The 27,409-nt window shown below is 37.9% G+C and overlaps 1 protein-coding gene across 1 annotated transcript; it reads right to left on the bottom strand.

Moving 5' to 3' along the window:
* Positions 1 to 27,403, bottom strand: NREP (neuronal regeneration related protein). The gene is made up of 3 exons (XM_011958279.1): positions 26,874 to 27,403; positions 6,091 to 6,168; positions 1 to 1,742 (listed from the first exon to the last, which is right to left on the bottom strand). Exons 1-3 carry the CDS (start codon positions 26,874 to 26,876, stop codon positions 1,617 to 1,619), a joined length of 207 nt encoding a protein of 68 aa, XP_011813669.1. The 5' UTR covers positions 26,877 to 27,403; the 3' UTR covers positions 1 to 1,616.
* Between the last annotated feature and the right edge of the window lie 6 nt (positions 27,404 to 27,409).

Raw genomic sequence — 27,409 nt, forward strand, 5'->3', positions numbered from 1 at the left:
TTACCTTACAGCTTGCATATTTATTGAACAAATACTACTAAAATAGCTAAAATACATTGGGTACTTGTCATGAGTGCATCAGTAAAGATCACATTGTTACAAAAGCCTGCATTTTCAGCAGTACACAACTGCAACTCTACATAAATGCCACAGATGCAGAATACTGTTTTCTTGCTCTATTTACACAGCTGATATACCTATTCTAACGAAGGAAGGAGAGGAGGAATGCACAAGAAACTCAGGCCAATGGGGGAGCAAGAAGAAAACGAAGAAGTGCAGTGCATGCGTCATCGGTGTTTTAACAGTCAGAAGCGAAACAGTTCAGAACAAGGCCTGCCCTGTCAAAAGAAGAGCTAAAAGACAGTTATATAAAAATTAAGGTGGGCTTTCAGACTGGCTAACACAACAACATTCCATGAGTAGATGGTATTTTATTTTTGTTTATCCATTTCGTTGGGAGCAAGGACAAAAATGTAAATCTACACCTTGCTTATCAAAATTGCCAAAAAAAGAGTGCTCTGCCTTTTAAAAAAGCATTATGATTTTGTAAAGACATTGTTTTCCAATTTAATATTTGGAAAAGGTGTCATTTTCATATCCCTACTCAGATGCCAGTGTTTTGGGTTTTTTTCAGGGGAATTTATTTAAAAAGGTTTTGCTCTTTTTTTCCACAAGTATCCTTTCAAACAGAAAGAACCCAAAGAGACACCTCAAAATGCCTGTAAAATTATTGCTTTTCTTTCTCTAAGTCAGGCAGGCGAGGCTACGGAAAGGAAGAGATTTGGTAAGTAAATTACAGTTTTGTGATTGCTCCCGCTACCGTGACTGCATGTCCGTGAGTGCCAGTCAACGAGACAATCGTCTCTCACACTCTGGTAGCATTCGCTCAACCTACAACACTGAGGAAGAAAGCCACACTGAAGACACAAGGAATACAAGTCAATCCAGTCTAGAGAACAACATTCAGGGAAACAGAGTACCAACACCTTCTTAGAACATGGAAATAAAAAATAACTCCATCAGAGCTACCTCGCCAAGGAGCATGTTGAAAGTCCAAAATAGCACCATTCATCAGTGTCTCAGGTCCTGTGGCAGCATCTCGGTCACTTACCACAAGGAAACAATGAGTTTCAAACTACTTCTATACATCAAAAGAGTACATGGATAAAATATAGAGATATACAGACAATTGATGAACATAAACTACTAGGTTTGTTACATCTAAATGAAAAAAAAAGGGGGGGACTCTCAGCCTCTGCAAGAAGCAGTCGGGAGCTGTGTGAGTGAAAAGGCAGGAGTGGACCGGTTGTGTGAGCGCGGTGGGAGTTTGAGTTGTGGAAGACATTGTTGTAGCGAACCAGGCCTGAAGGCCCACCTGTAAGGGTTGTAAACGTGGATTCACAGTGTGAAATTCTGAGCATTTTCACTTGAGTCAGAATGATTAAAAACTGGTTTGATGATACCTATTTGTCCACTGTAAATTCTCTAAAGCAAGGCTCAGAGTCCCATAGTTTCTTCTTATACTTGATGATTTACACAGAAAAAAATCCCATATATGATACCATGACCTCATCAATACCCATACACCATATGTAATACAAATGGAGGTGTTACGATTAAAAAAAGTGGAGGTAACTGATTCTTGGGGAGCGGAGTTCACTGCTGCCCAGTGGAGTCAGGGAGGCAGCGTTTGTCTCATCGTTCTTCTTGCGGTTCACTTCCTTTGGGACAGGAAGTCTTCCCTGCAAAGCAGGCAGACCCACACACAGACACACACACATAAAAGACAAAATTAGTCATGCTTCTGAAACCATTTTTTTAAATTTTGCTTTTCCTGCCCAGCCCACATTTTACCCTTGAACTCTTGCTGTTTTGCAAAACAGAGTTTACATATTAAACACAGTTCACCTGAATGTAAATATTAGGTCTGTGAGGAAATAAAGTAATTAAACACTAGCCACCTTTGCTTCAGTAGAATGAAGTGCTTCTGTCATGGTGGTGCCAGCCATGTGTGAGGCAGCATTCTCCAGTGTCAGGTTTCTTGGGACAGTTTCTAGTATCAGATGGGGCCCAACCTTAGACTGGGTGATAGATACTCACAGGAGGGTCAGTCAATAATTGGAAAAAAAAAAAAAAAAGTCCAGAGGGTGTGATGAAGAAGTGTAATAGTCTATTTTCGAATATGTAATAAAAATATTTAAAAACTTATCCAACTTGCATAAATCTTATCTATGTATGGCTTATTCTACATGCAATTGGTACATGCCAGAAGTGGGTACCAAAGATGGGAAGTGTCTGGGAGAGAAATAATGTGAGGGTGCCCAGACAGCAGATGTAGGAGAGAGGGGGCTAGTGGGAAACCAAGGCCAGAACTGACTGGGGCTATTCTAAGTCTCTCCTCACAATCCTGATGAGTAAGGTTGTTGTGTTTCTGACTAGAATAACTCAATCTCAGTGTGACTGCTGATCCGCCGCCATGTGGCTTCCCAGATACACTGCTGCAGCGCCAACAGTGGAGAGGAGCTCTCCATCACAACCAGACAGCAGAAGCACAGCACAGTGAAGCCCACCCACCTGCCCACATGATGCATAATAAAGGTATTAATTTACAACAGATGGATTTTATGCCCGTACAGGTATGAACATAGTGAAGATTTGATGATAGTCTCTCTTTTAGCTGAACTCTGGAGTTTTAATTACTGACATTTTCTTGGAAAAAAATATCCTTTGTGGTTTTAAAAGATGTGTGGGTTTTATTTTTTTGTTTTTGTTTTTTTGCTCAAGTCACATGTTCTAACAAGACAGTTTTAATAAGCCAATTTGACTAGATGTAAAGTACTTGGATTAAAGTGATCATCTTACTTTGTGACTATAAATTAACACATCTAAATTTCTTTTTAAGAATTCAGAAGCCAGTAACTTCCAAACAACTTGAAATTGAATAAATATTTTCAGCAACCCAGGGGTGAACTAAATGCAACAGATAATTCAACTTTAAAAAGTCTTACTTACTGTATAATTTTCCATATTTAAACATCTGGCATGCCTCAATTTTTTGCTTAAAAGTCTCAGACTTTGAGAGCACACAACAGTTTTTGGACATATATAACCATTATGTACTTTAATACTCCAATTTTAGGTTGTGATTTTAGAGGTTGTTTTGGTATCATTAAATACCAATGGGACCAAACCAGAAAATTAAATAAAAATATAATTCACCATTCACACACCCTTAAGAGTCTAGATTCAATTTCCAAAAGCATAATATTGGGTAGTTACTTGCATTTCTGAAAAGAATTTCAATCTTGGAATCTTGGTACACAATCCCAAAATTTAAAAAAAAAAAAAAAGGAAATCCACTGTAATACCAGTGTCTTTAAAATAATGCTGCCAGCCCAACCCCATCTCACCCCACAGCCAACCAGTTATAGGACAAACTTAGGTTTTGGACAAATGAAGAGTTCAATGGCTGTTAATTGTCACAGGCAAGAAAAGGAAAACCAAAAGTTGATAAATGTTAACTCAACAATGATACTCTTTACACAGCTTGCCTTAAAACTGCTCCTGTTCAGACTTACTCTGTTCAAAAGTGAATATACAGAACGTTAGTGTATCTCTCTATTTAAATCTTAGTCTCAGTACTAATCTTCTACCTCCATGAAACATACACAACAAAACAAAAGGAAGAGCAAAGGATTTGGGAAGAGGCACCTCCAGAAAAAAAGAAAGTGAAGATTATTTCAGATTTGAATTTACCATTTTTACTATTTTTTCTGTTTCAAGGTGCCAGATAATATACATTTCTTTGTTCACTTTCATGTTCTGAGTGCCTACTATGGCTGGAGTACTCTATTCGATTTTAAGCTTAGAGATTGAAACAGAAACAAAAACAGTCCCTGCCCATCTCACCCTTCATTAACTTGCTGTGTGGAAGACAGGCATACAGACTGGACCCTGACGAGGCAATGGTACTAGGGCCCACAGGGAGGTGTGCTACTGCAGCAACCTGAGGGCCCAGAGCCCAACATGTCCGTGGGGAGAGGTGCTCCTGAGGAGACAGAGTTCTGTGCATCCTCCTTATGGAGTCCTGGATTTACTAGATTTCAACCCTCTTCCCCCAACTGATTCAATCCACACACCCTCCCACTATTTAAAAAATAATAATAATAGGCTTTCTGCCTCCACTAAAGAAATTTTAGGTTTCTGCAACAAATGGAGGAGGCATTTTGAAGATGGGACACAAAGAAGTCTTCTTTCTCCAGATCCAGAAGTCAGGCTTTATAAGAATTTAAGCCAAAAAAAAGTCCATCCATGGAAAAAACAGTTGTTCTATCATCCAGCACATATTTGTGCCAACAGAACTGAGGGACTTGAGTAATTCAGGAGGCTAGGGGTTGGGGGGGCAGCTGTGTCCAGTGGCTCCCACAGCCCCGCCGTCCTGGAAGTCATGCCAGTTAATGTGCCTCAGGGTGGATCAGCCCTCCCGACAGATGACTACTAGGAAATTAATCCCCAGTTAATAATGTGCTTTGGACCAAGTAAGTCAAGATTATTTTTCCTACAATTATGCAAAGATATGCTTTTCCAGAAGGGAACTTCTGGAAAAAGAACAAATACACTATGCTTAAAATATTATTCACATATTTAGAGAAGAAAGAACTGAAAATAGCAGAAGACCTGAATACCATGATCCACTGTGCCCACCCCTGGGAGCATGTCTTTGTGTAGGACAAGACCTAGCACACCAGGGCTGGCTTTCTAAGAGTAGGGGGAGGCACCACTGAGCTTATCAAGGAATGTGCCTAGTCTTGCCCCTCTGGTTTATGTCACCAGTATCAAAGAGAGGACCTTTGGATGCCTGAATGAGGCAAGAATTAATTAATGCGAAGGCTATACTTTGCTTTGTTTTCACATCTTGCCCTCAGCTGCCTTAAGAGAATTATGCCCTGATCTGGCACAGTGATGAATGTCTACAGTTATACTGCTGCTGCCGCTGGTGTGCTGTTGGTGAGGTGGTGGGGTGTGGGTGTGTTTTAAGGAAAGCACTACTATTTTAGCTCTCTTCCACTCCAGCTCTACAAATCAGTGCAAGTCTAGTTCAGGCAGGGCCAAACCATTTTGTTCACCTACTTTTCTGCCAGTGATTTCAACCTTGACCTTCAAAAATGCTCTGCAAGATTAAAAGTGATTTAAGATTGTTTTCTTTCAGTTCAAACTGCCAGTTGATACAACCTCTTCAGTTTCTGCCTGCCAGTATAAGATAGGGAATTGTTGAGACTGTTGAGTGTAAATAAAATGATTTCTTAAACATTGAAATACCAGTAATAGCTGGGGGAGGCCTCACCATTAGTCAATTATTACACTTATGAAACTTTCAAATAGAAATGTTATTTTCAGTGGATTCTGTTTTTCTTTATTAACTGCAAAATCAGTAAGTCGTTTTAAAGTACACTCTTCCTGCTTGAGGTCAAATAAGTATTTACCCTAAGAGGCAAAGTTCGGTATCGACAGTAAAAACTGGTAAGTAGTTGTTGTTTCAGAAATTATGCTAAAATCTAAAATATAAATTTTACAAATTTTGAGGCAGAGAACTGCCATACCTAAGATGTCAGAACAATGAAACCATGTTTATAAAAAATGGTTTTTAGGCTTAAAAATTAGAAGAAAGACATGTAACAGTTTTTTGTCTTCCCTTTTGCTTCATGGATAATCTTATCAGACCTTCAGACTTCATTAGCAGGCAATTATGTCATCATCTTACACTTTTAAGAAATCTTTTAGTTTGATCATTGTGTTTGAGTTTGTCTAACCAGGAATGGAACAGATTTAAAACCTGTAAATTGTACATTTGATAAACTAATTCCATGTTTTAAATGAAAATTTTTTATTTATGAAGAAAGAAAGATAATGTGAGCTTTAAGTCAGAGGACTTTATGATATTTTTTAAAAGTACATTATTTCCATAGTATCAGATTGATGGATTCTTATAGCAGCCTATAATGGGTATTAAAATGAAAAGTCTCTGATATTTTAAAACAATTATTTCAATATTGAAAATAGTGTTAACAAAATGGCATCTAGGGATCTTACCTTAGGAAGCCTTCCCTCCATGTTCTTGTTTGGAAATGGTTCTTGACTGACCCAGACAAAGAGTTCTGGGTAATAAACCTATAGAGACACAAAAGCATACACATTCAGATTAAAAACAGGATCCACTCTGAAACTACATGGGATAACCTTAATGAGCTCAATTCTCCTCAATGGTCACTTATTCCCAACTGCAACTTAGAGCCCTGGGGAAACCATTAACTCTTTCAAACTCTTAGTGTGCTTCTGAACACACACTGCACTCAAGAGAGTTTCAGCTCAATGTCTGCCAAGATTAAGTCCAATAAATCAGAGATATCAATCAATGTTATTTTTAGCAGGCAAAGTAGCAGCTTAATGGTATGTCTGGCTGAGTGCACTAAGTCACCAGGGAGGTCTAACTTTCAAAGGATTCTATGATAAGTATCCTTGCAAAACTCCATCAAACACTGTTAAGGGTTATTCTGATCATTTATTAGAAGGCCAAAGATTATGAACAAAATAAAAGAGGAAAGAAAGCAGCAGCCCAGATTCTCTCCAAGTCCATGTGGCCAGTGACAACACATTCTGCCCAGCTGCCTGGAACAGCCAAGTGTCTGAGGGAGGGGCGGGAGATAGGTGTCATCACCATGAATGATTCAGAGAATACTAGTTGATGAATTCGGTGGTGGGAGGGGGTGGAGCGAGGGAGTGGAACTGAGTAACTCTTCTTTAAATATACAAAGAATGATTAGCATAAGGTTGCGGACCAGCTGTTCTCCATCTTCAGTAATGACAGGAGGGGGGAAGGACTTAAAATTACAACTAAGATTTGGGTCAGCTCTAAGGAAGAACTCAGCATAAGAATTGTTAAATTACTAAAAGAAATTAGAGAAAAACTGTGAAATCTTCTTTAAAAAATTTAGAAACAGAATCCAGCAACCATCTTTCAGAGCTAATTCGCATTTAATATAGTCCTGATTGAAAGCAGAGTGAAATTAGGTAAGATTCCCTCCAGATCTGATTCTCCACATTCTGCAATAAATAAGCTTCACATTTAATAAACAACAATTAAGAGTCACATCTCATTAACAGATTAACAAATAGACTTAGATGTCTGTTTAGATTTTGGTTTTGGAAGCCCTAATTGAGGTAACCTAATCATTGAGTTGACTGTAATACTTGGTATACCCCAATCAATCCATTTTGTCAGGAGATCTAGGGTAGGAAATATGGATGGTTAACAGTGTTCACTCTTCGGAATAATTGAACAGTAACTATCTTTGATCTACACCAGTGACATTTAGAGCACATCCTAGCTTACAAAGCAATTTTGCATACATTACTTAATTTGTCCTGATGATAAGCCTATAATATTGGTCTTATCATTAAACAAATGAAGACATTGAAACTCAAAAAGGTCAACGACTTGCCCAAAGTCACACAGGCAGTGTAGGGTAGGACTGAAACCCACACTAGGTTTCCAGATTCTAAACTTCAGTTCCTTCCACTATGGTGCTGCCCTCACATTATCCCAGAATGCAAATCGCCTGCCACCACTCCCTCAAAATTACACCAGTCCACAGCCACCACCCACGTTTGGGTCTTAAAGAGAGCTCATTCTGCAAGAGCTGGAACTATTTTCTTTTTGGACTGGGTCTAGTTTTCTGAGCCATGTGGGTCCCCCCACCCCAGCCACCTTACTTTTCCACATATTTCCTCTCCTCTGCCCAGCTCCTTCAGAAAGTATTCTACCATCTGCCTTGTTTGGGACAAGCAGCCACTTCTGACATTTCCTTTATCCAGGAATGGGTGAAGAAAACAAAATAATCTCAAATACACAAGCTTTTTTCAAGACTTATAACCAAGTCACAGCACACAAAAGCCCAGTTTTGGCTTAACTTGAGGGGACCCTAAGTTTGAATCTACTGTTAAATTCACTTCATATAAATGGATATAAAGTGATTACATTTCTATATTGCCACTTTAAAAATCATATTTTAAGTACAGTCTTAAAATATTAGTGAGAAATTAAGTTACATTGGAAACGAAAAATGTTGATAAAAATACATGTAAAAACTTTGTAGGCATAGGAAGCAATGAAAAGCAAGGTCAGGTAAGTATTGTCATTCCTGTGTTCTTGTGCTTTTCTGGGATATTCCATTTTAACGAAATGACACTGCTTTATCATTTAACTTCTAAGCATCAATACTAAAAGCACCCAAGTCTAATTTGTAGGGGAAAAATAGCTTGCCTTTCAGAAATTATTACACCTATTTTAACAATCTGTTGTTCCAAGAACTGTCCATTTGCTTAATAAATTAAAAAAAAAAAAAAAGCCAACAACTTTTGCCAAAGAACTTGGGAGCATGCATATCCAACAGCAAAACACACATGACTAAGGAAACTTTCTCCCTCACTTCATATTTGTTACATTGACCAAGGCATTTTTTTTTACTATTAGGCATTTTTAGCACATCAGGCATATTTTAGTATTTGAATCATAATCATTGTATACTTTTAGAAAAATGAACGTTGCTTTGGCCTTGTGGTAGTCTTCCAATCTGCTTCAAAGTCAGAACCTTAAGCCAAAAATGGCAGGGACAGAGAAGTCTCAGTTACACTCTTAAAACCTGCTTGGCTGGTGTCTAAGAACTCAGCATATCCCTAGACACAGTATCTAAAGGAGATATTTAAACTTTTCATTTTTTTAAAGCACAGCTAGTTTTAAGAAACAGTGGTAAATTACTGGAAACAAATACGATCTATCTGCATTACAACATTGTTCTTTCTTATACCTGCAGTATTTTCAGACTCTAAAGTGAAGAGCTTAAGAGAAAAGATCTATTGACAATCATTAATTACCTTTGCTCTCAAATGATTCAGACCTGACCTTTGGTATTCCACAAGGGCCTCAACTTCCATTCCTTTCCCAGAGCTGGATATGGAGAATGGGTGTCCAAACAACAGTCATTTGTCTTTCTGTCAAAAGCTGTCTCGGTTTAAATGTACTGTATTTTCTCTGCCGCTTCTTCTCATCGGAACATATTCAAGTCTACTCACCAGGTTCTACTTCTGGCAGTCAGAAATAGTGCCACTTTTCAACTTCATGTCTCTTACCAACCTTTGTGCATTTATGCCGCAAGAGTTCATGAAATAGCTGCAAAGTGCTGGACACTGTTAGGTTCTGGGGATTGCAAGAGAAATAGAGTTCCTGCCTTCTGTATGCTCAAGTCTGGGGGTGAGGAAGGTACAGCAGGGCTGATCAATCCACAAAAATCTACTTTTAAAAATGTGTGTTATGGGCTGACTTGTATCACCTCAAAATTCATATGGGGAAGTCCTAACCACCAATACCTCAGAATGTGATTGTATTTGGAAACAGGATCTTTCTAGAGGCAATTAAGTTAAAATGAGGACATCAGGGTGGGCCCTAATCTGAAGTGACCCATGCATGTTGTTCTAAGAAGAGATTAGGACACAGACACACAGAGGAAAGACCATATGAAGACACAGGGAAAAAGACAGCCATCTACAAGCCAAGGAGGGAGGCCTCAGAAGAAACCAACTCTGCCAACATCTTGATCTCAGACTTGGAGCCTCCAGACTGTTAGAAAATAAATTTCTGTTGTTTAAGCTGCCCAGTCTGTGGCACTTCGTTATGGCAGCCCTCACAAACTAAACACAATGTGCTTTTTAAGGGCAACAACAACAAAAATAAATATATAGGTTATGTCAAATGTAATAGCTGCTGGAACATGTATCAACAGACTAAACAACAAACAAAACCAACATTTAGCCTAATATCCAGTAGTGCTGTCAACAAAGGAAATGGGGGTGGCAGTGAGTGCATCTGGGAGGGCATTTGATGGCTGTCAGAATCAGCCAAGGAAGATAGAAGGGTGAGGGATAAGTGCATAATGAACTCCATGCAGGCAGGTGGCCCTGTGGCCAGGAGGTCTCCCTGCAGCTCCTGGGGCCACAACAGTAACAAGACCCACACGAACCCATGAGTTTCCTAACTAGTTCAGAATATTAGGAACTGACAATGACCCTATGACTGAAGCTTTTGAGCGCTGATAATATGAGGATCAGAAAACTGGTAAGCTGATCCATCTTTCTAGAGTCCATCTGTGCTTGCTGAACTGTAAAGTTGCCCCTTCTTCTTGGTGCTCATCAACTGACACTCCAAACATGGGCACGTGGCTGATACTGCATTCCATTCATTCATTGTCTGAATTCAAGTTTGTGTGTTTCATGAAGACCAATTAACTTTCTTGTTGACACTTCATTGAATTCTCTATTGTTGTTTCGGTGGTTTGCATCTCGAAAATTTAAGCGTTCTGGGTATGGGAATACCTCAAAACTGTTGTTTTATTAAACAAACCAAAGTTTGCATTAATCTTCACAAAAAGTATGTCTTCTTTTAAAACCGGTTTTTCCATGTATACAATAAACAATTGTTTTTGCCCAAATAAAATCCTCAAAACCCTCTCGAATACTATTCTTCCAGAAGTCAATTAGGAAATCAGAAAAGCAAATCGTACCTTCAACAGTTGAGAAAACAAAATGCTAGTTAAAAAAAAAAAAAGGTAGGGGGAAGGAAAATTGTGTTACTTTAATTTGAAGAATATGCAATGCTTTTGTTTGAATTCTGGGAAAGTTTGAGTGTTTATACTTGTCACTGAATACATTGGTTAATGCATCTTTTTCTGCAATGCTATATTTATCTCACTGACAATTAGGTTGAAAAACAACAGAACGTCATAAAGAACCACAGTGGTTTAAAATACACTAATCATGACATGTATTTAGATATCCTTGAGCAATTCTTAGAAAAAAACAATTTTATGCTTTCGAGTATAATTAATATATTTAAACCCACCATATATTTAAATATTACTTACAGCGAAATGTGCTATTTCTTACTTATTGTCTTAAATGTATTGATAGGTAAGTTACAATATTCTATCACAGCATACAAACTGGAAATAAAATACTCAGGGTTTCGTCCCTCATTTCCTTCCTTCCTCCCTTCCTTCTTTCCTTTCTTTCTTTTGAGGCTTGTTTTACTCTTTGGACAGTGCATCATGAAAAATAACTGCATTTTTTAAAGTCTATAAAGTAATTAGCTTACCAGTAATTATTGCTTAGCATAAACTATTATTAATAGCAGACAACTAGTGCTCCAAATCAGAAAAATAAAATGTAGGAAAAATCAGAGACCAGTCCTCCAAGGTCCTACAAAATATGCAAACTAGATTATTGCTTAAATTATTTTTCAAACACTTTTTAAGCTTTTCATTTCAAAATCTGCTATTTATTTTTCAGTGGCATGGTCCACATACAGAATCAATCTAAAAGTTCTCTGACATGTTTCCTATCACTTCTACTACACTGCAGGTAAAATTTGAATCATATCTACTTATTACCTGTTTCTAAGTTTGTATTTTCCTCTGTTCATTTACTGTCTTTATCAATATTTCTTTGGGGGAGACTGTTCTATGAGAATGATACTTAAAGGCAGGGTTATATCTTTTTGCAGAGGCTAAATACACCACACACATAAATGCTGCTTACTTCATTAGTTAACATACATTTTCAGAAGTCTGCCATGAAGATATGTTGCATGGTTTGGTTGTTAAGGACCATAACTGTAACATTATTCTTTATCCTTGATGGGGTCCTATAGGGTTAAAGAATGCACACACAGGTCCTTTATAACTTAACAGGATGGGTATCTATCTCCTGCAAGTAGGAAAGCCAACTAGGGCAGCAGGAGTCCAACCTGCATAATCAATCCTTTCTGCAGCAAAGGGGTATATTTCATAATTTTCCTGCCAATTAAATAGTATGTGTCTGTATGTGTACATGTTTTATTCTGCCTAATTGGTCAGGAGGTTGTGAAACCTAGTACTGTAATTCAAGGAGAATTCATGTGCATATACATACACTTCCTTTCTGCAAAAACCCTTTGAAGTGGTGCTATAAAGAATCTCCCTCAAAAGCCACTCTGCTCCCAGGTGTTACTGGTCATATGAGAGGGCCAAATGTAAACTGAAACCATAAATGAGCTACAAGGATCATTTTCTCTCAACAACATTACATCAAAGATTAGATGGTGCCAAAAGATGATGCACTGTGCTGTCTCTCTAGAGATGTAGTCTTAGGAATCTGCCTAACCTTGTGAATGCTGCTTGAAGAAGCAGCACACAGCGGGGGAAACACGTTGCCACTGGAAGACAAAAAGATAAACCTGTAGAACACTGGGCCCTTCAAATGATGTATGTAACCTCTGCACATTCTGGAAAGCAGAATAAAAGTGTTGGGGCTTAGGTTGGCAAGTATTCTGGCTTGGGAGCTAAATGAAACATGCACTGACCTAATTTAAACACACACACACACACAGACACATACATACACTGGAGCTGGCTGTGGTAACAATGGGTAATTACAGAGTATGCATTATGAACACCCAACTACTGCACTCTATAGTCATAAATGCCCTCCTGCTAGAAAGGAAAGGCAGGCCTTTGTGGCTCCTGCTGACACTTCTTGAGTTTCATTGCCTGCTAAGTCCTTAACATGCACAAACAGAGGTTGGGGGAGGCAACGTGTTTCAATAAGGAAGACAATGATGGCTCACTAATTGGTTAAACCCAATGGCATTAGCTTCGCTTGGGGGGCATATTCCCACTACGGGCACAGAAAATGTTCATGTTTTATTAATATTATGCCACAGATTATGTTACTGTCCAACATTACATGTCAGGAAGGCAAAAGATTTACAATTCTTGATTTTGTGAGTTGGGGTGTCTGAAACAAGCTTTGCAGACTTTAATAGTGGAATTCTCTAAATTCACTCTGCTCATTGTGAAGCCATCTTGAGAGGCCACTGATGAATATGTGGGAACCTGACAGCTGTGGAATTTTATTTCTAGACTTTAACTAGGCAGAGAAGGGAAAAGGAAATCTCCTCGCTGGCAACAAAATGAAAGTGTTTACATGTGAAATTAATCGTCAGCACAAAGAGCTTTCACAGTCACTCTGTTCCACAATGTAATATTCTGCTTGTTTGGCTGCTGAATCTTTTAAAATTTTATTTCTAAGAATAATAGCAAAGACTTTCAAGGGGGGCAAAAAATCAAGTCAGGAGCCAGCCACAAAGGTTAACAGAATTACCCGACTTCTCTTTTTCACCACTACTTAAAACCATTCATTACGTGAGTTTTCCGGGCTTTGAGGGTACATGGTTCAAGGCCAGGTGCAGCAACGGCCAGCTAATTCAAGCATAGTGAACACGGAGGTCAGCTGCAAACATTTATGTTGTGCAACATCGTGTTCCTCTCATTCCAGCCCCATTCCTTTCCAATAAGAGCACATTTAGCACAAAGCAATCCACCTAAAGACTCCATAAATCCAAAAAAGGGAGTCACTGATCGAGGAATTCTCAGATTTCTGCCAAGGCACCCTCCCTTGGACTGGAGGTCAGCCTGGTACAGTAATCAGAGCCAAACTGTGGACTGGACTCAAGGAATTAAGTTCAGCACTTCAAATCTTGACTTTTAATGGGCACTTTTTCTTTTCAGCAATGAAGAGAAAACAAAGTGCAAATGGCTGGTAACAGCCCAAAGTAAACCAGGAGAAAAAGTAGAAGAATAAAGCTTGGATACAAATCTTATAATATCTAAGAAGCATCTTTCCAAACAATGTGAAAAAAATAAAGCAACCTTTTTAAAACTTGGTTTGAGATTACGCAGTTGTGAGTGAACAATAAGAAAACAAAGGCCACAATACAAGATAGTTCCTCTCTTTAGCAAAGAAAAAAAAATCAGCCTTTGTTAGCTTGCAGCAAAAAGGCCCCTCAGGCATTTAAGCACAGCATAAGCTTTTCTTTGCCTCCGTGACCTTAAGAAATATGTTAATTCAAGAAATATGTTAATAAAATCTTTTACCTCCCTGGAGTGGAACCAGAATAAATATTTACTTAACACATCTTGAGTTCTAAGTCTGGACCACCTTATTCCATTATATAAATTGGTTTTAATTTGTAACCAAGAAATTAGGACTATGACATCTTGTGATGTTTCTCCTACTTTTAAGATATATTAAGAATTAAAAAAGAAAGAAAAAATTTGAATACTAATTCTATATTATGCCCCAGCACACCAAACTGCACTTGTGAATTTTAGAACGGTATTATTCGCCACAATTGAGAGTAAAAGCTGTTGATATGCTTTCTAATACTAGACATCTGGAGTAACAGTGCTTTTTCCAAGCACATTCCAAGGTTAACAGGAAACATCTAGACTTGCTTTTATTATTAGCTGGTTTGAATAATTTTAAGTATGCTATGCCGAGTTTCACCTTCAAATAACTATATGAAGTTAAATTTCCAGTCCCCAAGAATGCTATTTGTTCTTTCCTTCTGTCCAAAAATTACTGTGCTATCCATTAAAATCTCATGAAAATTTCCCCCAACAACATGAAAGAATAATTATTCAAAAACACGATTTCTTTTGTTAAAGCCTTCAGTTAAGGGCTAATAATTATTTATTTAGACGTAGGACTTTGGATTTTTCTTGGTCTGGGTGGATGAGATAGCTAGTTGCTTTGAAGAGTCTGAAGATATTTCAAAGCATTCCTCTTGTTGACATGTGCAAGACAGAGCTTTCCAGAAAGTCTGCATTTTCTCCCGAAGTGCTCATTCCAAAAGAAATTATTCACTCTTTCCATCAATGTACCCTCTTCTACTGGTAACTGCAAACCCTTCAGTATTCAGCTAAAGTTATTTCACAGTTCAGTGCTTGTCTCGCACTGTCCTGGTCATTTAAAAACCGGTATCTCTTCAATAGCAAATAGCATCATAACAGATCACTAAATTTGGAGGGAAAGTGGTTTCTATTGCAGAAGAATGTAATTAAAATTGGTGTAAATCACAGGGTACAGAATTCTTATCTGGTAAGAATTCTGACTTTTTTTTAAAGAAGAAAAAATATATCCAGATCTGTATCAACATGCTATTTAAATGCTCAGGACAAAAAGAGGCCACTAAGAGGCTTCCAAGAAAACTAAAAGTACAAGAGGACTAGAATGGATATGCTTAGAATGGATATGCCCCTGCACATCACCTGGGTTTTCAACCCCTCCGGGTGGAGCCAAGTCTGATTAAGTAGAGGGCTTCTCTCTGATGAGGGATTCGGTCAGGCAGTACCATGTGAGGCAGAGAAGACTGAAGGGAGGCGCTCCCAACCCAAACAGATGTGTTTCAGGGCTAGTTGTCACCAAAGAAATATCTGCAAAAAGAATGCCAAACTAGAGGCTTAAGTTCCCTAGCAAAAGAATCATCGGTAGTTTAATATGAAAAAGGTAGCAGTGGAAGCTCAGGCCTTTTTTCCAAATTCTGACTCTATTCTACAACAAAACACCTCAACCACATATTTTTCCCCTCAGCCTTTCTTCCATTGTAAACCAAACACCACAACTATACTTCTCCAAAAGAAGAGAACTATGAGCAATAAACAGGAGTAGTTGGAACCCACAGAGACAGAGCATGTAAATTTGGGAACCCACAGTTTTCTGTAGAAATGCATAATACAGTCCACTATAATGTTTTGTTAGCTTTAGGCATGTTTTCCAGGTGCACTCTTTTAATCTTCACAATGTTACTGCATATATAAACCAATATATATATAAAGCACCGGCAACAGGATCGGGCACATAAGCAGATCTGCGTTAGCTTCCATTATCATCATCGTCACCATTTTACAGATGAGAATACTGAGGGAGAATAGTCAGGGAACCTGCCCAAGGTCTCCAGTGTTCATGTGTTGCTACAGTTGTGGAGGAAAGACCAGTCTTAGAGTAACAACTTTGACTTGGCTACATTAAGACTTTGGATCTAATTAAACCCAAGCAAAGTAGGAATCAGTTTTTTTTCTTTTTTCAATGTTCCCTGGAAGGAAATGTCCAGCACAATATAAATATGTAGCATCACTGCAGCTAATAACAGAACGCATTTGCTGAGAAACCAAGTTGTTTTATATGACCCCCAAATGAACTCTCAAACAGTTTCTTCTTAGATGGCTACCAATGGAAAATCTAATTCAGTATAGAATTCTTGACTGTCTACACTGGCACAATCAATTCATTCTTTCATCAAATGCATCTGAAATCCTGTTCACTGTAACTTTGCTTTTTAAAATGTTAACTCAATTTAAAAACAAACTAATTAGTTAAAAAATATTTTATCAATGATCTGCAGACACACAAACCATATACTGCATAAAAATATGAAGTATTTTTCTTCCTTTCAATTAAGAAGAAAATAAACACTTATCAGACAAGAGAGACAGGTTAAATTCAGAAAGAAAAATAAATGTAACCAGACTCCACTTGGAAACCTTTAATTAATGTATTAGAAATCCAGACAGTTCTAAAGATGGACAAATGGAAAGATGGAGATGGGGCAACAACTAATTATTAACATCCTAAAGGTATCAAATAGCAAATAATTAGATATGCTGTATTTGATCCTCATATTGCAGGTAGAGTACTCTATTCAATCACAGTCAAAGATGTGGTGACCCTCGGACTTCATCTACGCAACATAATAGCTGATCAATTTAGTAAAAATTCACAATGATTATCAGAAGAATTGTTTCTATGATGCAAAGAACAAATTTAATTGTATTTCTGATTGAATTGATTGTGCCAGTGTAGACAGGCAAGCCTCATATAATAAAGTTCAAAAAGTGGTTCTCATTTTTTTTAAAAAAAGGAAAAATAGGCTTAATAAAGATTAAATGAAAAGATGTGGAGACTTGTCTCCCAGACTTTGATAACAAGATCAGAACAATTTATGATTCTATTATCAAGAAGTGAGAAAAATATGCAAGGCCAGGGCATTTCATGATATATAATTAGACTCAAAACTCCACAGGGCAGTAAGAAATGGAGACTCAGTTCTGGTCCACAGCATCCAGGTTTTGGAAAAGCTAAATCTAAATAATAAAGGACTAAAATTGTGAAGATAAGGGCTCAGAGATATGGACAGAATTTCTGATCCTATATTAACTAAATTGGCTAGGTATATAATCTAAATTATCTGGTCAATTAATAAAGAAATATTTACTAAGTATTTTCTGCAGGCATTGAATATTTTGTAGGCAGTTTTTAATCCTATACAATTAGCATCTTATGAAAGAGTAAGTCCCATTAGTTTGGGCTGGAAATACCAAAGTAGCAAAGAAAATAAATTTTTTTTTTTTTTTCAAAAAGATTTTTTCTTTTTTTTTCTTTGCTCTGTCGCCCAGGCTGAAGTGCAGTGGCCAGATCTCAGCTCACTGCAAGCTCCGCCTCCCAGGTTTAAGGCCATTCTCCTGCCTCAGCCTCCCGAGTAGCTGGGACTACAGGCGCCCGCGACCCCACCCGGCTAGTTTTTTGTATTTTTTAGTAGAGACGGGGTTTCACCGTGTTAGCCAGGATAGTCTCAATCTCCTGACCTCGTGATCCGCAAATCCCGGGAAGTCTATTCAGGAAAGGAGTGGGCTAGTTAATATGATGTATCTATTCAAATTCTAATTCTGTTAACACCACAACTGGAATTCCGATATTGCATGCTTTTAAACAGTGGGTACATTCCCTGAACAGCATTCATTCTTTAAGCTAATACTAACTGAGTTTCTCCAATGCAGAAGGCACTAGGTTAAGTGTTCAGCCATGTGCTGCCTAACCCACAGGACACACTGATCTACTGACACTCAACAACATCTGTCAAATGAGCACAAGAACAGACTTTGACATCATGGTCCCAATGAGCCTTTTGGGTGGCTTTCACTAAGATGACTGAGTGGGAGGCATGAAACAGTACTTCGTGGAGGAAACAGTTAATATCAAACCCTTACTTGGGTCATGTTTATAAGCACCTTAGTCAACAAGTTTTATCCATATAAATACTGACTAGCTTTCCCTTGATGCTCTGAAAGTTGGCTGGCAAAGCAGTATCTTCTCCTAATTTCTACTCTTTCCTGTCCAAGAATAAATTCTGTATCAGACACCAACTTTATCCAATAAAAGTGTCCTCAAAATGCCTGGACCCGTTTTAAACAAAACAACTTTTGTAGATTTCTCCTTGTTCAGCCACTGGACTGTAGTACTTTTCCCTGCTGGAATTGTATCAAACTCAATTCAGCAGGAAGGCTGTTACCTGCCCCAGTAATCAAAGGACATGGTGTGTGATGGTGATCTGAGTAAGAGCTGGGATGGAGGAGAGAAGAGCTGGAGCTGGCAGCCACAGCAAAACTTCTATGCACATTATGAGTCTCCCTGTTCTTTTAATTACCTATTGGTGAGTCTTTGGCTCGGCATTTTTATTGGCAACAACTACTTGGCGATTCCCCCTTCCTTTCCAATCAATGGCTCTGGTTCCCAAATTTCAGTGAAAAGGGGCAAACAGACCTTTCTTTCATGCCACATTTCTCTTTACTCCTTCTCCTTCTTGAATATGTTATACTTGTATTTTGCTCCATGAAAATGAGGAACATTGAACCAAGCAGTCTAAAATCAGAGATTTTAAAATATCTTCAGCTAGATTATCATAACACTTTCAAGGCAAAAAGCTTAGATTAGGAACCAGTCTAAGGTAGTAATGGGCAACAATTTTACTTTAAAAGAGTTCATTACCTGCCTGTGAAACCAGGGCAGATTTGCTCTACTGTCATGACTGCCTCAGTCAGATTACTGAAACAAACTGGGCTGCCCGCTGGAAAAGCACCATTAATACCCTCATGCATAATGGCGCCCCACAGCCAATATTCTGGATAAGATGTGTGGCACTACTCTAAAGTGAGATTCCTCTTTCAGTAGACCATACCAATCTAGCTTTCTGGACTCTCAGGACCTCCTCTGCCTAAAGGAGTGCAAAAGAAAGGAACACAGAATTTAGGAGTTGTTTTTGTAGTGTGCTTAGATCTCACTTAATTCTTCCTCCTTACTTCCCAAACATTTGAGCCTTCTAAAATGTTCAGTGAGAGGCTCTTTTCAGTAGGAAATTGTTCATCAGTGTATGTTCATTTCATTTCCTGGAGTGCCTTATAACTGAGCTATCACAGCAGTGCAGTGTCCGGCCATAACTCATTGTAGACACCAAAGTGGGCCACCTGGTCCTGCCCAGAAATAGCAGATTGTCATGTATCCATGACCACTGACTCATTCATTTATTCCACAGACAGTTGTTGATCACTGAGGATGTGCCAGATCCTAGTTAGGTATGGGAGCACAGATCAGACTGGTTCATGGTGTAGGATCTGTTCCAAGGTCTCATTAGGAAATGTCAGTGAAAGTTAGAGTTTCCTTTCACTTTGTAGAAAGAGAACACCAATTTCTCTATGATTTCGTTACTGAGAGTTCTCTCTCAGTAATGAAACGTCTCTACATCTGAATTCACCATCCCACTGATAGAGGAAATGGAAAAAAAAGAGGCATCACAGTCTCAACTGCTACCAAAAAGGGAAAGGTGTTGCTCAGTTACTAAATGGTCAATATTCTTGTATCAAGTATACAAACTTGGAGGGTAGAAAAACATGCAGAAATAATCCAGCTGCAAGAAGAAAGTTAAACGTGTGATAAGTATACAGAGGAACATAAGAAGATTCCTGCTGGATGTACTATGGTGAGTTTCAGAGAGGAGTTGTCATTCTAATTCAGTTTTGAAGGATGGCTTTATGTTGTCAGGAGGTGCATTCCTTCTAGAAACAAGTTCAGCAAAGACACAGAAGGAGGGAATCCTGGGGCAGGTTTAGAATAAGTGGCCTGGTCCCTCTAAGAAAATATAATCCACTATAGCTAGAAATAAATGATTAATTAATATAGTTCCTAGCATATCTATCAAGCCACAGAAATAAAACTTAGGAAGTTCTAAACATAGCAGGTAAAAAAAAAAATTACTTGAAGGTATGAGGTGGAGAAGGCATAAAGAATTCAAGGAGCAATGCTTACCTACGTCACTTTTACTGAGAGATTTACAGACAAGTACCACCTCATCAGAAGGGGTTAAAAGAGCTAGTCACATCATTTCATGTTGAAAATCTTGCAGCTGATGTATTCTAAGGTAACCATTCTGTGCTGTTAATGAGATTGCAGGAAAAAAAAGTCCCTCTTGGACTTGGCTTTCCTCGATTTTCATGTATCATGTGATGAGATTCCCTTTGGTTGATCACCAGACTACTGACTACATTAGTAACAGCATGTAGGCCTCAAATTGTAAACAATTTTTATTGTGATGACATAAGTGTTGGCTTACATTTTGAATAAGTATGGTTAATCGAGAAGAAATGGAAAGAGAAAAGCAGCTAGGTACACGGGGGTGCAACTGATTAGCACATGCCAGCACCCAGTCTGTCTCACAGGAGGGAAGCATGATCCTTCTATAGGGGAGCTTGCAAGTCAGCAACATCCTCTCTGCCAAGCAGACACTGCTGAACTTGCTGGGATTTGCCAATGAAAGTGCTGCCACTTTCTCAAGAAAAAGAAGATAAGCATGCTCCCTTTTCCCTTCCCAGTTCCTTCTAGAGACCTTTCTTCTCTCCACCACTCCACTCCAGCCTAAGGCGAGTGAGAGGGAGCAATAAAGTAAGCTGTACCTTTAACCACAAAGTGTAAGTGAGTGAGTGTGTGTGTTCTTTCCTGTTAAGCACAATCAAAAGGCAAAGAACCTGAGACAGGTTGGTAACCTGAGTGAGAGCCCTGGTCCATCTCTAAGATGCCTGCTCAGTGGCTTCTTATTGCTTAGCACATCAAGTCTTTGACTTCTAGGTCTAGTTTTTGAGGTCTGTCCTTGACAGCACAGAGGTCCTAAACAGGGAGGAAGATCTCCCCTACAACAGTAAAAAGGTATTATCCCCTCTTGCAAGCCTAACTCTCTAATGCACTCCTTTTATCTGGAATACTACTCACTCTCATCTAAATCTACCCAAATATTCTTAATTCTTCACTCACTCAATATAAGGACTGGTCCTAAGTCCTAGAAACAAAAAGCTTAATAAAGCATAGTACTTACTCTCAAGGAGCAAATAGTCCACTTCTAGGTTTCAAATTTTGTGCCAACTCCAATCAATTGTTAATGGCATCCTGGAACACCGTATTGAAGATTGTGAAATCATACTCAAGCTGAATAATAATGAGTGTTAAGGTTGATTAGCAATGTCTCCCACAGGTATAAAAGTTAGTGATGGAGATAGCCATATATTTGCTATTTCTGGCTCCAGCTTAATTTCTACCTTCTTAATAAAAGTTAATTTTAACTTTTAACTCCAACTTAATTTCTACCTTCTTAATATAAGTTTTCCACTATCCCCAATCCCCAGTCCTCACTAACATCACTCATACCATTTAGCACTAGATTATTATTGTTTTACATTGTTAAGTATGCTGCACCTCACGGAATCACAGAAACAGATTCTACTGAAATAAGTGAAGGCTAGAAAGTTCCAATACTGGGAGTAAAGCTCCTCTTGGGTCCAGGCTGCAGGAAAGGCTGCAGGAAAAGCTGCTGTGAGCTTTAAATACCACAGCTGGATCCAACCCAGAGAGATGGCATCACACCACATTGCCAGAGTGTGGCTCTGGAAGCTGGGAAAGGTTAGCCATTGCAAGCCACGTAATTTTGGCAAGTGCCACACCTTATGGTTTCACTGCATTTTGTTTTATCCTGTTAATAATGGAAAATAAGTTTCTGTGTAAACTAAAATTGCATTCACTTCGGCTTCCTACCTCTTTCAAAATAGAGGTTACGGATACAAATTACTTCTAGTTCACAAAAACTAAACATAATTAAATCATTAAGAATGAATTTTAAAAATCCAACTTAATAGATGTTAATATGCATAGATCAAATATTTATTGAGCTTCTACCATATATTTAATACTTTACCAAGCACAATATGAAGTTTATAAACCCTCTGGGAGCCTATAATTTAGTTGAGCAAGGAAAGAAATGCATATGATCCAACTAACAAATAATGCCATCCTGGTTAATACCATGATATTACTACTAATAACTGAATTGATATTTAGAATTTAGCTGAAAGCCATGTTAATGAGTAAGTCCCAAACCATTAGGGCTGTTAATACTTTTGCACTAATGGATCAATTTCAGGATCACTGCTATTTTTTACACCACTGAGATGAGCTATTCTTGAAGCTCTTCCTAGGTACAAAATATGTTCTAGAAATATTCATTTCAAATAAATTTACACCCAATAAATATTTTTAGCAATCATAATTCCTACAGATGTGGACTAAGAATTTATGATTAAGCTGCTATCCAGTACAAAGTACAGGAGTCCTTTAAAATTGATATACTGTAATATATCTTTATCAACCAAGATGACACAAATCCAAGTACATTCAATACATTTGCCTCTGGTATATTCAAATTGGATTTGCTGGTAAGATTTCCTTATCCCTAGTTTTTTCTTGTATAACACAGGAATTATACAGATAATTCAGGCAAATCCTTCCCACTCCTACATCACTCCAGCAACATTTTGAATTACCAAGATGAATCAGACAAAATCAATTTTTTGAGCATAATTATTCAGATAATTATTTCAACCCTCCATTTCACTTTGGCTATGAGGATATGGCCTTAAAAGACTTTCCATCCAGGAACAGCACTAATTTTTTAAAAATGTAGGACCAAGGAAGGCCGGGCGCGGTGGCTCAAGCCTGTAATCCCAGCACTTTGGGAGGCTGAGACGGGCGGATCACGAGGTCAGGAGATCAAGACCATCCTGGCTAACATGGTGAAACCCTGTCTCTACTAAAAACTACAAAAAACTAGCCGGGCGAGGTGGCGGGCGCCTGTAGTCCCAGCTACTCGGGAGGCTGAGGCAGGAGAATGGCGTGAACCCGGGAGGCGGAGCTTGCAGTGAGCTGAGATCCGGCCACTGCACTCCAGCCTGGGTGACAGAGCGAGACTCCGTCTCAAAAAAAAAAAAAAAAATGTAGGACCAAGGAAGTTACACTAAGGATCCCCAGTCAGCCCAGTGTATCTGAATGCCACACCAGGTCTTTAACTGACCAGGTAAATTAATACTTCAAAGTATAAAATTCAGTAATAGCCAAGTATAAATTTGGGTATTGCTCATTTGGTTTAGCAGAGTACTCATATTTTAGAATTGTATTTTCCTGTTTTAGAAGTATTCATCTCAGGACTTAAAAAGTGAATTTCTTCAGTGTATTTATGATGATCTGATTTACATCTTTTAAGAACTGTATCAGGTTAAAATGGAATGATACTCGGAATAGCTGTTTATTCTAAGATTGCTGCTCAAATACCTTTTCCTACCTGAATTATCTCTATAGCTCAAGAGGAAGCTGGACTGGGCTTAATCCAAATAGACTATCCCTACTGTCCTAATTCCTCAAACGATTCCCAATTCTCCCCCTCACTGTTCACTGGAAACTGTGGTGAAAAAGACAGTACCAAATAAAATTACTCTCTTAGGTACTCCTCAGCATCTCCACCATCAAGAGTCACTGAGCAATTGGTATATTTACATTCTAAGCCCAATGGCACAAGCTATGAATAGGACCACATCCCTCCCCAATCTTTGTCTTTTTCTTTACACAAGGAAACCTTATGTTAATGGAGAGATTATTGAAAGAGTCTTCTTGTAAGCCCATGAATGCCACTTCACAAACTGTACAGAAAGCAGAGCTCTATGAATGGTACAATGGAGTCAACTCATCTGTTTTAAAAGCTCAGCATCAGTCTTAAAGAGAACTTATATTGTTCTAATGTCTAGGTCTCTGTTAAAACATAATGAGCCCATGCTTATGTCACTGTGAGTCCATGGCACACACACACACTGAGAGGCAAGTTTGCTGTGTAGAAGGCAATCATGTTGAAAACCAGGACTTAACCTTGACATTGGATTAAATAATTTTTTTTCAAACTAGTCAGTAGAATCATCTACTCATTCTGAATTGTTTTCTTCTCATTAACTTATCCAAAGCAAGTACCTTTAAAATAGAATACCTAAATAAATAGTAAGAACTCATGTAAAATACAATCATAGCAATTTAAATTTAGCAAAAAGCCAAATGTAAATTAAAGAAGTGCTGAAGACTTAATATCCTACTAATTAAAAAAAAAAAAAAAGTGAGGGTGGGAGAGGCATGGGAGAGGCATATTTACTAGAAAACAAAAAGTTGGAGAATGACTTATAGAAAAAAATGTTCCGTTCAACTAAGATACAGCAAACTATACTCAAAATTGACACTTTTAACAGTACTCTTGAGTTGCACAACCCCAGGTGCCACCATGTACAACTTTATATAAATAGCATTCCCTGCAGTGGTGCTCAAGGAGGCCCATACACAGAACACAATGTGATTGGTGCCTCCTAGAGCTGCACGATTTTATATATATATATATAAATTATATGATACACAAGGCACTCGAGAATCCTTAAGTGTCTCCACATTATTGTAAAACATTATCATTTTAGGTATGTAACAAGTCTAGATATTGAATCACTGTGTTATGAATTCTGGAATCTATTAGATAATTTCTTACGCTAAAATGAGCTGATTATAAATTTGTATTTGAAATAAGCCCTTTACTAAATAGGTTAAATATACTGAAATTAGATCTTCTTTAGCATTTTAAATTATGTAACTGGAAATGCAAGTTTAACAGGAAAGCCATGCTTATGTATTTTTCTAGAGGTGTCAGGAGTTAAATCTACTGCTTCACTGGAAGCAGTTTCTATTGTATGTGGGCTAAGTCTTCACTCTAAGTAAGCCAGTTACAGAGGTCCACAAAGTAATTCCAGTTTTAATAAAGGAAAGAAAACTAACTTGATTTTGCCAAAAGGGAGAAAGAGAAGATACAAGACACCTCTAATATCACTTCTTAAAAAAAAAAAAAAAAAAGTGAAACTTTTTTTTACATTAATATGTGCAAAGACTTTTAAGATCTAGACTTTCCGGAAAAAGAGAATTGCTAGAAAGTTACTTGGAATCACCCACAGACAATAACTGTCAGTGGTTTCATTTCAGGCAATGGGCTTGTGCCAAAAGGGACTGACATCTTGATGAAAGGATCACCAAAAAGTTTTAAGAATTTTTTCATGAGTAAAAATCCTTCCTGGAGCAACAAATTGTGATTTTCCATTCTGCCACCATACATAAACGATAACTGCAAAAAAATTAACATGTAATAATAATTTCCATTTGCTTTTCTGCATTCAAATGGTTCCAACTTCCACTCTCAGCTTTGGCAGGCATGCTTACCTTCCACAAAGCTCATTCTACTTACTACTACAGAACCATGATATCTTAGTCTTTGAGCTTGATCTATAGAGTTAGTTTTGGCAGGGTCAGTAGTCATATTTATGTTTAAACTGGTCACCTGACATATTGCAACATACATGAACCTTTGTGATCTATTTATGGTCACAGAAAGTAGGTAAGGTTCTGAGATAAAGAGCTGGGAGGCAAGGTGATGTGGCCAGTTACAGGAAAAAAGTAAGTAAACACAAATACTTTACAGCAGTTGATTTTATTACCATCCTATTATTCTATGACAACAGCTAATTAAGAATTTAATATGAATTTAGGAACCATTTGCACAAAATCCATTGATTAGCTTAATTTTATGTTCACTTCTTTTGTCTTTCTACCTCAAGTTCCTTAATTTGATCATTTTCAAACAAGGTCCATGTGGTGCTTTGATACCCACTTGTTGAAATGGCAAGTGAGGCATACACAAAAAATAAAACACTTGTTAATAAAAATCAAACTGAACTCATTTCACTGCCTGATTCACTTTCCTCCTTGGAAGCTCACACTTGGGTTGTTCTCAAAGAAAACATCAAAGATATCAGATTAAATTTTGATTCACTAAATTCCACCCTCATTTCAAGGAAAAAAAAACCTAAAACTAAATTTGGATATCACACATTCTAAGTGACAAAGAGGTGTTTTAAAGAGTATAAACATCTGCAGTAGGACACGCTGTACTTCACTAAAAAGTTTTATGACATTTCTATTATTTTTTTTAGTTCATCTTATTTCCAAAGAGGAAATTTTTCATAGATGATTAATACACTTATTCAGCTGCTTTTAACGTGTATTCCTTTTGTTTCTTTAATCAGTAATCAAACATTAAACTGCATTCTCTGTGGATTATAAGCTTTGTCAGAAATAGTTATACTTTTATTTAGAGGTTAACATGCTTGACTTCTAAAATTGAGTACATGTCTCTCATAAATGAAGTTATAAATCAAGAAAAATAACAGTATATTTAAATAGATGGGGTACATAAATATAAAAATTCATCCTTTTCATCTATATTGCTTCAAAGGATAGCATATACAGTAGCTGTTTGATCAGGGGGACAGACTCCTCAGTTTTGGATAAGTTCGGGCTAGCTCTAAGACCCAAGGCTTTGTTTGAGCCCTACTGCTGTCACCACCTCCTTGCGTGTCACAACACATCACTCTTCTTAAAGAACCGAATAGTTTCTGTTGTTCAAATTAAATAAATCCTCACTTCTGAAAGAGGAATTTTAGTTTTCTATTCAAAAAAACTGCAAGTCAAAAGAACTAATTTGCCACATCCAATTCACATAAATTGCTGTACTGCAATGCTCCCAGGAGCTGGAGATAGAACCTTTTAAAGGTCAGATGGGGTGTAGAACAATGAAGGGTTGAGGCAGATGAAGATGGGTGGTTGATATTTATATGTAATAGATTGGTAAGAAGTATTGAGAATCTCCTCTGATGACCAAGTCTTACCATTTTGAGAATCTTAGTCTTGGGCTTCTATTCTCCCTCTCTTCAGTCCAGGGAGACCAACCTGCAAAATATGTTTAAATACAGTAGACACATCGCCTCACCACAGGTCAGCAAACCAAAAATGCCTCTTTAGAGGCTAAAGACGAATAACCATTTTCTGTGGTTAAGTTATATGCAAGTTATTGTTAACTACTGGGATTTCTAAAAGAGCTTTCCAAGTGGCCTATAGGCTTAACTAGGGGACAAAGGAATCCCTGGTACTTGGCTTTGCAGAGTCCTGGGCTATTCTTAGTGTTTGGTTCATCTTTAAATTGCATGAGTTCAAAAGGTTTAGCAACTTAAAAGTAGAACCAAGTGATAAAAATAGATTGTTTTCTGGCTGCTCTTTGTTCCCAGACATACTACTGGCAGTATATTTGCAATCAAGACGACAGAATAGGAATCAGCCTTCCACCGTGTAGTGTAATGCCTCAGAGTGGATATTTTTGGAAATGGCACTGCATTACATAACCTTCCGTGTTTAAAAAAAAAAAAAA

This window comes from Colobus angolensis, unplaced genomic scaffold (genome assembly GCF_000951035.1).
Source record: "Colobus angolensis palliatus isolate OR3802 unplaced genomic scaffold, Cang.pa_1.0 Scaffold465, whole genome shotgun sequence".
Lineage (NCBI taxonomy): Eukaryota > Metazoa > Chordata > Mammalia > Primates > Cercopithecidae > Colobus > Colobus angolensis.